This window comes from Pan paniscus, chromosome 11, assembly GCF_029289425.2.
Source record: "Pan paniscus chromosome 11, NHGRI_mPanPan1-v2.0_pri, whole genome shotgun sequence".
NCBI lineage: Eukaryota > Metazoa > Chordata > Mammalia > Primates > Hominidae > Pan > Pan paniscus.
In genome coordinates this window covers 109,774,937-109,792,277 of record NC_073260.2, presented here as the reverse complement: position 1 = coordinate 109,792,277, position 17,341 = coordinate 109,774,937, and the positions used below count along the sequence as shown (strand labels likewise).

General features: G+C 39.8%; 1 protein-coding gene across 2 annotated transcripts in view; it reads right to left on the bottom strand.

Moving 5' to 3' along the window:
* FREM1 (FRAS1 related extracellular matrix 1) overlaps positions 1–17,341 on the bottom strand; it is a 176,042-nt gene that overhangs the window by 8,799 nt on the left and 149,902 nt on the right. For both annotated transcript variants that reach the window (XM_055092121.2, XM_055092120.1), the window contains exons 29-36: positions 13,814–13,943; positions 10,404–10,476; positions 4,156–4,305; positions 2,430–2,668; positions 1,711–1,758; positions 1,296–1,460; positions 955–1,083; positions 385–500 (exon numbers count right to left, since the gene is read on the bottom strand). In XM_055092121.2, coding sequence (XP_054948096.1) covers positions 385–500; positions 955–1,083; positions 1,296–1,460; positions 1,711–1,758; positions 2,430–2,668; positions 4,156–4,305; positions 10,404–10,476; positions 13,814–13,943 — 1,050 coding nt within the window. The remainder of the gene's footprint in view (positions 1–384; positions 501–954; positions 1,084–1,295; positions 1,461–1,710; positions 1,759–2,429; positions 2,669–4,155; positions 4,306–10,403; positions 10,477–13,813; positions 13,944–17,341) is intronic.

The following is a 17,341-nucleotide window of genomic DNA, read 5'->3' as shown; positions in this document are numbered from 1 at the left end:
CATAAAAAAAGAAACTGCAATGCTGCTGACTCAGAAAATCTCCTTCTGATTTCCTCACAAAGACTGAGATAGGAAAAGAAAATAAAAGAAAAAGAAACATGGCAATGGTGCAGCTTTAACAGAAAAGAGCTCAGTCAAATATTAGGTTGGTGCAAAAGTAATGGCAAAAACTGCAATTACTTTTGCACCAACCAAATATATTCTCAAGGCCCATCACAAATCCATTCTGAACTAGGGAACTCCCTCACGGCTCCTAAAACAAAGCCAGGCAGATATTAGGCACTCAATGCTTGTTGAATGAATGAAGCAGCTCTCCGCTTCCATGAGCAAATAGAGAAATAGAGAAAAGAAAACATCAATCAAATGTGCAATAGGGTGCCTTACTGTTCCCTGCAAGCTTGGGCAGCCGCATTCCAAGTGCCTTTCTGCTCTGTGATCAAGATGTGACAGTAGCCTGAGTGCTGGTGCCACCCGGCTGGACAGGATTTTTCTTCCACATCCTGAAAAACAGTTGTCTGTGTTCATATCATAATGGTCTTTACAATCTGGAGTCAGTTCAGCATAAGGAGTCCTACGAGTTCCCTAACTTCAGTCAAGTAGTTTCGTTACCACAAAGGGAGTCAGCCCTAATCCCAATTCTCCATCTTGAGAAATACAATGGTTTCTTACAGAAAACACTACCACAGTCAGCAAGGTTTCCATGTTACAACTTTGACATTCTGATAACTGAACAAAACAAGTAAACATCTTCTTAAATGGTATTGATTTAACTAACGTATTTTGTGATTTTTAAAAAGCCACTTTGGGCCATTTTTTCCTCTTGGCCTTCAAGTTGTTAACAATGGCAGGAAGATGTAGCATGGGTTGAGTCATGCACCAGATCGTTCCCCTTTATTAGCTTATCATAGAGCACATTGCGAATAAAGGTGCTTGGCTGCTCAGCCTGTCTCCTACCTTGGTTTGGGGACTCCAGGCTTTCCAGGCAATCCCATTGCACTGATACAGCTTCTGGATGCCTTCTTCAAAATGGAAGAGTCCCTTTAATTCCAGAGTGCAGTTCTTTGGAAATGAGGGCAACTGGTCCTTTGGGAAGGAAAGGCAATTTAGCAATTTAGAATTGACTTAAGGAAAGTTGCTCACACATTCACCTCCTTTGGGTCTTCATTTGTTGGGAAGCATTTGTGTTGGGTAAACTATCCCCCCAACCTTGGAGGCTATTTTGTGAATTAAGTGTGTTTCTGGCCCAGCAAACAACTTGTTATAAGGTGAGTAAGAAGGAACAAAGATTTTCGTACCTGTCTGGGGAAGTGTGAGTCAGTTGTGGATTCCACCTTATCTGCTTGAGGCAGTTCTGCCACTTTGATTGTCTTTTGTGGCTGACTAATGATGGATACTTTGGCCTTCCTTTTGTGAGTTGGGAAGCTGTCATCCTCTAGTTTCAAGGAAACTATCCCATGATACTTGAGGAAACCAACAATCAACAACAATAAGGAAAAAACAAACATCAAGATAGCAAACAAAAAAATGAGCAATTCAAAAATTCAGTCAAAGCAAAAAGATGAGGATTTGTTTCTCTGAACACCCAAGCCTCTAATTTCAAAACAATTTTTTGAGAGAAATGTATAAATATAAAAAATATAAAATAATAGCTTCATTAAATACTTGCATCCATAAATATAAGAAATTTAGCAATTCTGTGACTACACTTACATTATAGATGATGTCTGTTCCATTTCTATAAACAGAGGATGGACGAACCTGAAATTGACAGAGAACAAAATATGAACAGAATTGGATTGACTAATAACTAGCAATAGGGTAAAACCACCAAGTAAGATCTTGCAAATGTCTGAACAATTACAAAACATATGTATCTTAAGATTTCCCACGCCCAAATCATTGGAATTTCAAAAATCACTAGGCCTAATCAGAATTTATGATTGTTGTGTGGATTCGCACATACACAGTTCCAGTCAGGGAAAAAATACATCTTTATTTTTTGGTATATCTATAGTACACAGGTCCAAGAACACACACACACGCGCGTGTGCACATATGAGAGTATGCAATGGTTAGAATGCTGTGTTAATAAGGTCAAAGCCATGGCTTCCACACCCAATCGCATCATTTCATCTCACTCTATTTCAGGGTCATGGATCATTCCCTATTTGTCTCGGTCACAAAAGGAATCAAAGAAGAAATCATATGGATGAATCAGCATATCTATCACCTCACTACAATTAAAGAAGCAAGGCAGCCTCAAGATCTTTGTATACAGAAGGCACTGCATAACTGTTCGAGGAACCATAGCCCCCACTCACTATGAGAATCAAAACAGCTTCTTCAGTGTTTCAGAATACTTATTAATATCTTCTGATCCTTTTAATATGTATTTTGCACATCATTTCCCAGAAGGTCCCCATCCTTACTGTTTTGCCATTCCCACGGGTCCTAAGCTTCCTTTGAGAAAGATCTGTAGAATCAAAGCCCCGCAGGGTGTCTCCCCTGGTGACTGCTAGCTGCATGGAAGATGGAAGAGGTCTTCTTTCCAGATGAAAGGAACCAGAAGTGGTGGATGAGGAAGACCCTGGGGGCAGCAGATGCCAAATGCCCTTCTCCCATGTGCTGTGCTTGCTTTGGTTGGAGGAATATGAAGGATGGCATTGTCCTGGAGGCATGCAAGATGGCAGGCGGTCAGTTCATTTTACACAAACAGATAAGGTATCACATTGACACAGCTCCTGGAGCAGCTTGTCATTAAACCTAGATGGATGGTTTTCCCACCAGATGTTGCCTTTTTGCCATTTGCCAGAAACTCCTTTACTCTTCATCAGTTTACATCCAGGAAAGCTGTGCCCGTCTGCACATCTATTGAGTGATTATAAAGTCATGAAATCAATTTCATAAACCCCAAATGAAAATCACTGTTATGATTTTATTATCATATCATATACTGGGGGGAAAGTCTCACTTCTCTTATTATAGTATTCCCCAATATAAAAGTTTATTCACTGATCAAGCATTATTCCACAAGCACTTTAAAGTAATCATTTCCTAGAGGTAGAAACTGGAATTGTTTAAAGATGTCATAGAATTAAGTAGTATTTATAAAACTTTTCTCTTAGTTGCTATAGAACAAATACCCAGTAAATCTTAATAGAGCGGCTCCTATTGGAAACCTCACCAATTAGTATTTCTGGGAAGGCATAAAAAATTTGAGGGCAAAACCCTTGTCTGGGTATTTTATATTTCACATATAAGGTGTGTATATCATGTATTTTGTGTACTTCATGTGACCAGAAAATTCTACTGGAAAAGAAATAAATTTGGTGAGGAAAGGTAGTGGGGAGAGATGTTGCGGAAACAAGGATATTATAAAGAAAAGAGGGGAGGTCCCATTTTTTTACAGAGTAGGAAAGAGAAGAGAAGATAATAGACTCCAGGCAAGAAAAAAATATGGACCATAGGGCATGACAGGTATAAAAATGGGAGTGTAAGATTGAGTATGGTACGAACACTTGTCAAATGCTAAAAAGACAAGTAACTAAAAGGCATTTGGCGGAAAAAAATCAGAGCACCAAAGAGTCTGGCTGGTCTTTATTTTATTTAGTTCACAGGTTGTTCTTTAGCATAGACAATCCAGGACCTGTTTGGCGCTGCCATCCAAAGTCATTCATTAATATTCTTCAGCTGCTCCCAAATTCCCAAGCCAGCTGCATCTTTCACATCTATTTTTCTCCAATTCCTTCCTCTCTTAGAATTTTCCTGGTCACACTACAGTGGGGGCTCAGATTTTAGGCATTAAGAGTGCTCTTTAACAGAGAAAGATAATTACAGCTCTACAGACTCTGGGGAAAATAACTGTCGATAGATTCTCACCAACACTGTTTCCCCCTCGGTGAGAACAACAAACGGGTAGGAAAAAAACAACTACGGCACTGACTTGTTGCTTTTCTCAAGTGATCGTTCTTAGCAGGAGGAAAACCACATGAAGCAGAAACCAGAATAAAGGGCCTACATCACGACTGAGGGTGCTTTCTTGACAAGAAATTAAGCATTTTGATTTGAAGGTGTTATCAAGCACGTTGGCTGTTGAAGGCAAGAGCTACAGCGCCAGGACCGCTCCTGATTTCAAGATGAGGATCAAAAGAATACCTCCTTTTGAGTCCAAAATTTTCACTGCAGCTTTTGTCTTTGTGCCAAGAACTGCATTCACAGGGGAGTTCAGAATTACTTCAAAGACCTCATCATCTTCCTCTAATCCGTCATAGGTAATTGCTATATTCCACATCTTAGTTGACATTCCTACAAGAAGTAAACATCTTAATTACTCTTTAATTGCTATTTCAATCACCTAGGTGTCAGAGAAATATATTAATTAACATGTCTACAGCTAGACTGCAGTAGCCCGAGTGAGCTATTGTACTGCTACCAACTCACTGAAGTCCTGCTGTTCTCCCAAATAATATGAAAAGACCACATTTGTTCCTGGACAATGATGATTCCGTTTAAATGCAAACACTGTAACAAAAAAGTAAGCTGCAGTATGCAAGGGATTAAAAAAAATGGTTATTAGATGAGATCCAAGACTTAATTATTTTCCCAACCTGTCCCTTCTCTTCTGAAGAATAAACAAGTATTGCAATCTCAAAATCTTAATAGTTTAAAAAATCTTAAGGTGTTGATGCAGACAGAAGTGATTATTGGATGGTACTTCATGCTATTCATGGAACCCTTGAAATGATTGATTTCTTAATCATTTCTAAAGACAGCTGCCTGCATCAGCTTCCCCACTTTCTGAGATCTTTCTAGCCCACAAATGCTTTTTCTGATGATATAATACTCAGTAGTTTGATATCCTCCTAGAGAGAATTTATGGGCTGGGGGTCCTAGAAATAAAGCCAATTTTTTCCCTCTTTCTGGCTGCCTCTATTCATGAAGTTACAATCAAGCTTGGTTCACAGTAACTTTGTGAACTTAATATTATACAAAACAGTTTTGACATTACAAACATATCCCAGCCATCCTGTCAACACCAAGACTGGAAACAAAGCAACCCCAGATACACAAAATATTAAGACTGCAAGAAGAAACTTCTGAGATGATCTCATCCTGACCAGTTTCTGTGATGTGGATCATAGGATATCCCCTGAGTTTACTTAGAAGAACAAGTGGTGGAAGGAAGTAAAGGGAATACTTTTAAGTGGAGAAAGAAGGCTCAACTTTAAGAGGAATAAACACGGTAAACTTACGATTTAACTTTTCTTAGCTGAGTTGGAAAAGCTTACTCTGCCATTTGCTCATTGGCTATTTGAGTGCTTTTACTCCTTTAAGCCCCTCTATATAATACAGTTAAACTTTTTAAAAAGTCTTCTCTTAAAAATATAACTCTTGGCCGGGTGCAGTGGTAAACAACTGTAATCCCAGCACTTTGGGAGGCCAAGGCGGGCAGATCACTTGAGCTCAGGAGTTTGAGACCAACCTGGCCAACAGAGCAAAACCCCGTCTCTACAATAAAACAAAAACAAACACAAAAATTAGGTGGGTGTGGTGGCACGTGCCTGTGATCTCAACCACTCAGGAGGCTGAGGTGGGAGGATCGCTTGAGCCCAGAAGGTCAAGGCTGCAGTGAGCCCAGGATGTGTCACTGCACTCCAGCCTGGGCAACAGAGTGAGACCTTGTCCCCATCTCCAAAAAATGACTCTTTTATCTTGCAGATTGCCTTCTACAGACTTATACCTCTCAACTGTCCATCTATATGGTGGCCTCTTTCTTGAAGGTATGCCTCACATAGATCTCATGATCTAATCAGTCTCTTCAATCCTCAACAGAAGTCAATGGAAAGGTGAAGCTATCCACTTCTTCTACTTTTGGCTGGCTGCACTTAGAGGGGAAAAAATTAGGTGTACTTGGAATAAATGTATTTTATTAAAAAACAGGCTGACAGCTAATTTGTTAAGCTTCCAGTACTGAGTTTTTAAATCAATTACGTTCACAGTCTTTGCAAAAGCAGAAGTTGAAGCATCTAGTATGTATAATAATACCATACAATTCCCATCTCATGGATGGATGAATCAATACATCAAAATATATATTTTGTACTTATGATATGCTTATCTTTGCATTAGATGCTATGGAGAATACCAGAGGTGTAACATAAGCCAAGCCCTGATCTAAGGGAGCTTAAAATCTTTTGGAGGAGACAGAAGCAAAACCAGAAAAGTCAAATAATTATTGAAAGCTATGTATGTTTACCTACTAAAAGATACAGACTAGATTGTAGAGCCTATATAAATGTGGGCTTTAGAAGTGAAAGGATTAGGAGGGAGGAAACAGGAAAACAACATAAGTAAAGACAGGAAGATAGCAAAGTAGAGGTCTTGACTCGGGAAGGGTGAGTGAATTAGCTGGCTGGAATAGAGAGGTTACATGGGTGGACAGGAGGCCATAAGGCTGCAAAGATTATTTGTAGCCAGACTGCAGAGAGCCCTGGGCACCTGGCCAGATTCAGACTTTACAACATAGGCAACAGGGAAGGGTCTTGAACAAAGAAGTCACACACTGAAAGTGGATTAGCAAAATGAACCTGAGAGTGTTATGTGAGAAAGTCTGGAGATCCAGGCAGATAGACAGATAGGCTAGAAGTTTGGAGACCACATAGACAGCTGCTGTAATACAACTGGCATGAAAAGATAAGAGGTGGTCAATGAAGAAAGCATATGAATAATATGATTATTAGTACTTGGAGAACTGTTTTGACCCTCAAAGACCATCAAGTTAAGCATCATGTAAATAAAATCCAATACAGAAAATATTTCCAACTCCCAACCGACTCTCTTATTTTAAGGTTAATTTTTTAAAATTATAGTACCCCCCAAACAAACAAACAAACAAAAAACAAAAAACTTAAGGTTTTTGTTGGACCTTATGGAGTAGAACCAGATGGTTAGGGGTTGGAGAAAATATCTTTTGAGTTTCATTTAAGTGCTTCTGATTTGTTTGTGTGCATTCCAACTTGGTTTCTATGCCTTCCAGGTGTGCACAGAGGACTAACTCTTTAGGTTAATGAGATTGGAAGTAAAAACTTTATCATTTTTTCCCTTCCTCTTTCACTTTCAAGGTGCAAAGTATTTGTTAAGTCCCTGAGATATACAAGCATTTTCAGAAGGCTTGGACTAGCTCCCTGTTCCCACAAAACAAAAGGTGCTGAAGAGAAAACAGAGGTGTCATTTTATGCAGACATATTCCACTTTACAGAGTAGGTGAGTTCCTGGATGTTTTCCTGCAAAGCAGATTTCTCTATTGAAAGACATTTTCTCAATATTTTTTAGTAAATGCCACATTAGAGATCTGTTCCCTTGGAAAACATTTTGACTCTAAGGAATGATGAAGTATCAATTAAGAATGCTCCAAGCCTTTCAATAATGCATATTTTAAAGGAAAACAATCATTTTCTTAGGAGTATTTTTATATCCACTCAAGACTAGTCACAATAGCTGAATGCAAAGTAGTTAGGGTTTGCTTTTGTTTGTTTGGTAGTTTTTTGGTTTGGTAGCATAGTTGCAACTTCAAGGCAAACTTCCTTCCAGCTCCCACGTAAGAGTTCTCAAACCTTACGGCATCCCACTGTCTTCGGTTTTTCACTGTTTCTTCACCCAATCATGGAAGCTGCCATTTTAAAAGAAACAAATTGATTTCCCTTGGTAAAAGGGGTGGATATGGGGATGGGGACACCAGACCCAGAAGAGGCAAGGATTAACAAGATAGGAGTAAATATTTACTGGACCTGTGGACATGGAGAACTTCAAAATTCTCTAAAGCAAGATTTCAGTTTGTAAAACTGCTTCTGGGTTAATAAATTCTAAAACAATGAACAGCCAATTGTTTTTTTCTTAATTTATAAGATATGCTTATATTATTTCTTAAATTGTCTAAATAATATCTAAAATCATAAGATTATTTACAGCCCCCAGAAGTCATTAGTATCTACTCAAAACAGCATGTGAGCTCTTCTAGACAAATGGGTATTTATCTTATCCAGTGGAATCTCCAAGAGACAGATTTCAGAGTCTCTAGTAGTGTGACATGTTCTAGTTCCTATCAGTCCAAACAGAGCACCTGATGGGCTCCTGAAACCTACTAGCAGCCAAAATTACTCCTGATCTTGTAGCAAACAGACCTCAAATTATGAAGATGACGTATGGCAAAGACTCAAGAAATGGAAAAGTTGGAAGTGCCTTAACATGAAGTAGGAAGGGACACAGTGCACATCATCTCACCCTTTCATTGTAGGGATTGTTGGGTTGGCCGCAAGAGCCTGTACCAGTGTGGGAGTAAACAGCACATAAATAACAGGAATCTTTCCCATATATAACAGGATCTCTTCCCACAAAAGGAGGTCAGCCGGAAGAACCAGCTTATCTGAGTTAGAATGTTAACTATCACAGGAAGGAGGCCAAAAACAAAATACAGATTTTTGCATGTCGAAGTGAAGGTTCACTGTTATAGGCTGAATGGCGTTTCTAAAAAATTCACGTCCTCACTCCCAGTACCTCTGAATGTGACCTTATTTGGAACTAGGGTAATTACAGGTGTAATTAGTTAATGTGAGGTCATACTGGAATAAGGTGGGCTCCTCATCCATTATGACTGGTATTGTATAAAAAGGGGGACTTGGCTGGGCACAGTGACTCATGCCTGTAATCCCAGCACTTTGGGAGGCTGAGGCAGGCAGATCACAAAGTCAGGAGTTTGAGACCAGTCTGGCCAATATGGTGAAACCCCGACTCTACTAAAAATACAAAAAAATTAGCCAGGTGTGGTGGTGTGCACCTGTAGTCCCAGCTACTTGGGAGGCCAAGGCAGGATAATTGCTTGAACCCAGGAGGCGGAGGTTGCAGTGAGCTGAGATTGCACCACTGCACTCCAGCCTGGGTGACGCAGCGTGACTCCATCTCAAAAAAGAAAAAAGGGGCAGGGACTTTATAACACAGACATGCACACAAGGAGAACACTACGTGAAGATGAAAGCAGAGATGCAGGTGAGGCAGCAGACACTAAGAATGCCAACGTTTGCCACCCAGCCACCGGAAGCATGGAAGAGAGGCATGGAATCGATTCAGAAGTAATCCTTCATGCTGACAGCTTGATCTTGGACCTCTAGCCTCCAGAACTGAGACACTCGATGTCGCTGTTTCAAGCTACCCAGTGTTTGATGCTGTGTTATGACAGCCTTAAGAAACTAACACAGTCCTCAAGCGTCATGCTACTTGCAGTGAACTACAGAGAGCCATTTCTTTTCTGTGTTTGACATTAAGATAGGCAATTTTGAGGTGGTGCTGGTACTTAGGCCATTTTCTTTTGCCTTTGCTCAACTCTTTATGAGTTAGTGGCAGATGATGTCAATAGTTCACACTTAGAGGAGTGTTCTCAGTGTGCAGAACATCTCCTGGGCAGGAAAGCACAAAGCCACAGTCCTGTCTGCTTCTCCAGGCCCATTGTATTTGCCACTCCCAAGCCCCCACATTTGATTCAGATCCATCTCAAACCCCAGGGAAACAGAGAGTGGCATGCAGTGAGTGAGGCAGAGCTACCTGTCCCATCCACAGAAGCCAGGGAAAGATGGCCGGGCTCCAGCCTCAGCTTTAGGCACAGCTCCCCAAAGGTGTGTTGGTGCTTTTGTGTTAGTCCTTCATCCTGGAGTTTTCTTCTTCATCTAAATGCTAAAATACTGCCTCCCCTGGGAAGTCTTCCAAGATTTCTCTTAGCCCGAACAACAGCTCATCTTTTGGGTCCCAGTGCACTATCAGTGAGTGTTAATTCTTGTCTGTGTTTCTCACACAATGGAACACACTTGAGAGCAAGTACCAGCCTTTTTTATTTCCACTTGCACCTAGCAAAATTTTTCCACAAATTTAAAACAAAGTAAGTGCTACTTAACTAAATAATAATTTCCCCTGGAATCTCCTAATATCAACCTATTCCATGAGGGATCATTTAGAAATGCCCTTTAGGAATCCATATAAACATAACATTCTGAAAATTTTCATAAAATATCTGAGGCAATTAAACTATAACAGCTTCGTGTTAGAACTTCAAATAATTTCTAAGTGACTGTATTTTTTTCTGGATTGTCTTGGATGTTTGCTTTGATATCTCATATTTATTATAATCTTTCTTCTCATTTGAAATCAAAATTCACTTGTTATTAAAAAAAAATAAGGGCAAAACCTCAAATCCAAACACCTCTCTTTTAGAGTGGGGTGGTATGGCTCCCTGAGGAGTTTCTAGTTGGCTAAAGTTGTGTAATATTCTATCTTCTCTACAATCTCCAGACATGCCTACAAAAAAAAAAAAAACAAAAAACAAAACACATAAAACAAACTGCAGACACAAAATGTACCTGGGTCAAACTGAATCAGTTTAGATGGAATCACGGTGAAATCTTTTCCAACTGCAGCTGACACTTGGTTGACCTTAGGAGGGAAAAAAAAATCTTTTTAAAATAAAAATAAATATTCTACAATAGAGAAACAGCTATTCTCCCTCATACTGGACTAAACTCATGCTCTTAAATCTGTTTTTAATATTAAGTAGGGTTTTTAAAAAAATTATATAAGCCATTTGGGATCCAGGCAACATGCATTTTCCTTAAAGTTGACTTTTTCCTAGGCTAATATCAATGGAAAGGAAAGCTTTTGTTTTGTTTGGTTTTTCCTTTATAAATGATTTAGTTATTGAAGAAAGGAACATGAATTTTAAACTATATTTTTGTCTTTGTTGCAAGCACAATTTTATCACCTTCCTTCTATCCCAATTTGGTTTTAAAATAGTCCCTCAAAAGAAAAGGAGGGAGAAAATTGATGAGGAGAAGAAAAAGCAGGTACCCCCAACAACCCGTGTGATGATCTGTCAGCTAGCTTGGAGGTATCCTGCAAGCTCCAGGGCACTGAAAGCCTTTAGACTAGATTAACTCAAACACATCTGGTTCATTTTCCTGTCTGGATGAAGCCATTACTCTTCACAAACATGAAAGGAGAGTTTTGTGGAACTGGCAGACCTGGTGAACAACCAGACAAAGGAGATCCACACCCAAAACCAAGGACTTTCAAGGACCCCATCAGGTAGGTGTTTTAAAACAACAACAACAAAAATGCCCTAGTCTAAGGAGACTATTGATACACCCCTGCTTCTCAGCTCCAGCCCCAAGGCTAAAAACCAAAGAGGCGATTTTAGCGCTCTGAAGTCATGGCCTTGAATTCCACACAAAGGGTGCCCAAACACATGTTAAGAAGTGTCCTTGAGCCGGCACAGTGGCTCACGCCTGTAATCCCAGCACTCTGGGAGGCAGAGGTGGGTGGATCACTTGAGGTCAGGAGTTCAAGACCAACCTGGCCAACATGGTGAAACCCCGTCTCTACCAAAAACAAAAAAATTGGCCAGGCATGGTGGCGGCCGCCTGTAATCCCACCTCCTGGGGAGGCTGAGGCAGGAGAATAGCTTGAACTTGGGAGGTGGAGGTTGCAGTGAGCCGAGATGGTGCCATTGCACTCCAGCCCGGGTGACAGAGTGAGATTCCATCTCAAAAAACAAAAAAAGTGTCTTTGGCTGATTTGAAAAATAAGTCATCAAATGAGAACCGTGCGCAAGCATTTCTGTTACTTGTGTGTATTTTTTAGATGTTTAAGATGGTCAGGAACGTGGGATAATATATTTCTGTACCTTCTGACAAAAGAATGAAGTGCATAATGAAAAGCTGAAAAATTCCTACTTCTATGGCCTCAGACAATATGTCCATTTCAAATCAAAGGCCCCCTCATATATTAATTGGTTAGCAGTGGAAACATTTTGCTGGAAAGGGGGATTACCTTCCTAAGCTTCCATTTGCTCTTTGTCTACAATGCCAAGGCTCCTCTGGAACCACCTTTCATTGTGAAAAGGCAGCCCATTGTACACCTGTATCCACCATATGCTGGAAGTTGCATTTCCCTGCATGGTTCTTGCATGTCCAATTACCTAGTATTTACTACCACTGAGTTTACAGAATCCTATGTGGGAAAAGGAATGGTCTGAGGCAAGGTGGTTGGAGAAATCAGTCAGGTGAAGGTGCACAATTCAAACCAGGGCAATCCACACAGGGTGAAAGCACCACCTCTTTCCCTGCTCCCAGTCAAGCAGCCAAGCTCTAGTGTAAGGCTGCAGGTTGTGCTCAGGGTAGAGTTATCCTGAAAGACTCTGGGACTGTGCTTGATGAAGGCCTGCACACTCAGCTGGCAGGTTTGTTGTGCACTTTCAGCATAAATAAGCATAAGGTTCCATGTAACACCATGCCTCTTCTTTCTACCTGGCAAGGTGAATGGTGGCATGGCCCAAAACTCCAGCCTGGAGCATATGGTGCTTTCTATGGAGGACTGGAGGATTATTAGAAAACCATCCAGGCAGATTCTTCCTTATTCCATAAGCAATCTTCTGGAAAACTATAAGGCATGCCAAGTTTTCTCCTGTCTTAATAAGAAAAAAGTAACCAACAGATCTAGGAAAAAGGACCTGTGTCCACTGGAAAGATAAATACTGAGCCTGGATATGGTCAAATTTATGTTCCCAGGCTTCTGAGAGTGATTTGAGTTCATTATTAAATTGAGACTTAATAGAAATGGTCTTTTCCCCAGAAGCTAATACCAGTGTCTTTTTCATCAGATGGCGGGGGGATGGGGTGGGGGGGGGAGTCTTTACAGCTCATTCTCCATCATTAGTGTGTACAAGTGTTTCATGCTCTCATTCTCTTGAAGCGCTCTTGTTATAACGACTCCTAAAAAAAATTCTTCAATTCTAGAAGCCATAGGTTGTGCTTCATGGGTCACATCAATGAAAAGAAATAGCAAGTTGACTGATCTAGAAGTGGTTAACTGAAAATTCTTCATATTTCAGGGTGCCTGTATTAGTATATGCTCTCCTAATTTTGTATGGCTTGGACAACTCTTAAGATAGATGGGTTTAAGCTGCCTATTTGCCTCATCAACTGAGCCCATGGGAAGTGACTGAGGTGCATACTAAGAGAGAGCCTCTTGGGACTGAAATTTGCTCTGGGTACCCCACAGAATGCCTTGCATACAACATCTCTTTCTAAAGCAGAGTTCAGCCCAAGTTCACAAAGTTGAATATAGCTCCCTATGAAATAAAACCTCAAAGTCTAAAGAGTTTATAGAAACAAATAACAGCTTTCAAAATTAAAAACGGATTTTAAAAATTAATATCTCAGCCAGGCAAGGTGGCTCACGCTTGTAATCCCAGCACTTTCGAAGGCCAAGGTGGATGGATTGCCTGAGGTGAGGAGTTCGAGACCACCCTGGCCAACATGGTGAAACCCCGTCTCCACTAAAAATACAAAAATTAGCGGGGCCTGGTGGCAGGTGCCTGTAATCCCAGCTACTCGGGAGCCCGAGGCAGGAGAATCACTTGAATCTGGGAGGTGGAGGTTGCTGTGAGCCGAGATTGTGCCATTGCACTCCAGCCTGGGCGACAAGAGCGAGACTTTGTCTCAAAATAACAATAATAATAATAATAATAATAATAATATCTCTTGTGCTAGCTTCAGCAACACATACACTAAAAAATCATATCTCAGAGTTTATGAACCTAGATGATGGATGGAGGGCCAAGGAGGTTTTGTGCTTAGAATCCTCAGAATAGTGGGATCTCCCTGCAATTTGAAATTTCCTTGGTCACTCTGAATTTTTCTAAAAAAAATATAATGAAAGACACCAAAGAGCAACATAAGTTTTAGCTTGACAATTTACATTTCAGAGTCGTTACCTTTATACCCACAAAGGCCGAGTCCATGGAATATCCCCTTCTGATAATTTCCAAGGGCAACACACCCACATTCTCACAGACTTCATATTCGGTCTGTGACCATTCAATATGAGACCACTTCAGTTCCAAACTGTGTGTGAAAGGAAAAGAGAAATCATGAGAATGCATAGTATATGCCTATAGGGATTCTCCGCTGAGCGGACTGAGTGGAAAAACGTGGTTGATCAACCTACACCAGTGATGGAAATTCCTTAAGACTTATTTGACACATTTTAGTTCACAAAGAATGTCTACTAACATTATCTCAATTGATCCTTACAACAACCCTGTAAGGTAGACAGAGCAAGGATTAGAATTCCATCTCACAAATGAAGAATCTAAGGTTAAAAGGCTGCTGAATGTCCCACAGATATTTACAACTGGAAGGGGACTCAATCTTGAATGTTTCGAAGGGAAAGGAACCAGCAGTTGTTAAGTTCAAGGAGACATTCCTTTTTGGAAAAGACACTGATAGGAAGTCTTCTATCTTATCATTTAGATAAGGATAATTGGTACAACAAGAACAATTCCAGACAGAGATATTCTCTGAACTTGGGTTCAGTTTAATAACAAAATATTTTTGAGGATGTGCTTGGGAATTAAAATGTACATGTGTTTCATAAGTGTTATTTGTTTCTCTTTCTGTGCATGAAAAAAGGACTCTACTGGTATGAGGCTTGGATGCAACTATGTAACTAAATAAACCTGATAAATAGAGGATAGTCTTTCTTTCTACAATATATTTAGTGAGTCCAACATTTGGTGGAAATTGTCTTCTTTAATCTTCGTCTAGAGAGGAACTTTTTTTTCAAAAACAAACAAACAAACAAGCTTCAGAGAGGTTAAGTAACTAACTTAAAGGCAAAAAGTCATGACGAAGCTAATAGCAGAGATGAAATTCAAGCATAAATCTAATGCCAAATCTTCCATCCATCCTCTACCATTTCTCTCCCCAACTGAAGTTCTTTGCGACTCTTTTGTGAGCTCAAGCAGAGCAATACGGTTTTATCTTTACCCAGAAACATTTTCCTTTTTGAGGTCTTGCCTTTTTTTTGCCATCTGTAACCTTACTATAGAGCAGGATAAAAGACACAAGCAACCTTCACTACGATTGTTAACTGCACCTCCATTGTTTTTTATTCAGTTGCCTTTTATTCTAGATTTACAAAATCCTTAGTGGTTGCCTTACTTGTACTTCCCAAACCTCTAGTCAGATTTAGACTCTTTCCTCTTTACTTTTAAGTTTATTTATTATAATTTCTTTCTTTTTTTGTGGAACTAGAAATTCTGGGTGCTACCACATGGAACATGTGTTCACATATTTCACACACTCTCCAGGCTTTCCTGGGGCCATTCATATTAGGGAGGAAGTTTGTCTTCAAATAACCACTGTGTCCACACGGATCATGTGTCAAAATCACGTTCTATGGATTAAGCTCACGAGCCAGATAAACTCAACAGTGTAGGTTCATAGCTGAGCATCATGGGCTAGGGGGCAAGGGTAGTGTGAGAGCATGGAATTATTACAGGGGCTCATGAATCTATATAAACATACATGTTTATTCAATCAGATTTAAAATTTATTGTTTGAGTTTATTGCTACTTCATATTAATAGAATTTTAAAGAAGAAAAGAGGATCCTTGTATTAAAAAAATATTGGGAACTTCATGGGTCTCTGATGCAACTGAATTTAAATCTCGCATGAAACAGATCAAGAAACAGAAATAAATGACTACGGTAATCCCTCTTTTTCACAATTTGCTTTCTGAAGGTTTCAGTTACTTGTGGTCAACCGTGATCTGAAAATATTAAGTGAAAAATCCCAGAAACAAATAATTCATAAGTTTTAAACATCATGCTGTTCTGAGTAGTGTGATGAAATCTCACATCATCCCCTGCTGTTCCACTTGGGGCAAGAATCATCCCTTTGTCCAGCACATCCACACAGTAGATGCTACCTGCCCATTAGTCACTCTGTAGCTGGCTTGGTTATCAGATTGACTGCCACAGTGTCACAGTGCTTGTGTTCAAGTCACTAATTTTACATAATCATGGCCCCAAAGTGCAAGAGTAGTGATGCTGGCATCCCATGATAGTTGTTCTATTTTATTAGTTATTAATCTCTCACTGTGCCTAGCTTGTACATTAAACTTTATCCTAGCAACGTATGTGCAGTACAGGAAAAAGCATAGTGTACATAGGGTTCAATACTATTTGCACTTTAGACATCCGCTGGAGGTCTTAGAACATATCTCCCACAGATAGGAGGGATTAGTGTGTGCCTAAAGAATTACAAGATAACAAACAACAAGGATATCATAAATGCCAATAGAAATATGTTGCAAAGAATCCCAAAAGGATCCAGTTGAATGAGAAAGAAAAAAAAAGTCAGCAAGATGGATTAGGGGAAAAGTGAGAAAGATGAAATGGGAAGGAAAGGAGGACAGTGGGAAAGAATGAAACAAATACATTTGCATAGATTTCAGCCATCAGTAGGGTTCAAATGAGTTTCAATGTCCAATTCTTCTGAGAATTCATCCATTGCTAATGCTAACCATGACAAGTAAAAATCCATCAATGTCATTCTGTAGATCCTGGTGACCTCAAGGCGAAAAGCTAAATGCAATTTGATTTCTGATCTAAATTCAGAAGGGAACCATTCAGAGGGCTGTTCAGCTTCAAGGTATAAAGGGTCTTACTGTTTGGGAATGTGCATGCATTTCCCTGATGCACCATTTGAATGCTGCATAATGTTTATAGGTCAAGGTGGTCATTACACAATGCTCTATTTTATTTTCTTAAAATTATTCGCTACAAATAATAAAGAGCTATTGAAAAGCCGTGAAATTTAAGCCAGGCTATCTATTTTTGAGAAAAATATCTAAATAGCAAAGGACCTGCATACCCACAGAATATGTACAATATATGTTTTGAATGTGATTTTTTTTCTTTTTTTTTTGCTTTTTGCAGTACTATATTTGAGAAGATCTTTCTATGGTGAGACTGTGATTGTACTGGATTTTCTTCCAGGTACACAAACACCTGGAAGAAAAATAAGAGATGTAGTCAATCACTTGGGAATTTTCCCTGCAAGAAGCCACACAACTATATGCCTGGCATCATGTAAATGTCCAGATCCAGGAGCCCATGAGAGAAACTGGTAAAGTTCTAGATGTGTAGGTGTCATGTAGATAAAGGTTGGTTCATATCTTCCAATTTTAACAGTGCTTCCAGTTTCCTGTCACCATTGAGTGACGCTCATTTTACTGTCAGAACTGTATGCCATGGACACATTTTATGTGTAACCCATGTGGCAATCGCTTCAAGTCATTTAGCAGGAAGGGAAAACTCCCTAAGCCTCTGAGTCAGGCTTTCCCAACCATTTTGGACCAGACAATTCTTTGTTGCGGAAGGCTGTCCTGTGTGGGAATGATGTTCAGCAGCATCCCTGTCCTCCTCGCATTAGATGTAGTAGCACCACTTCCCTC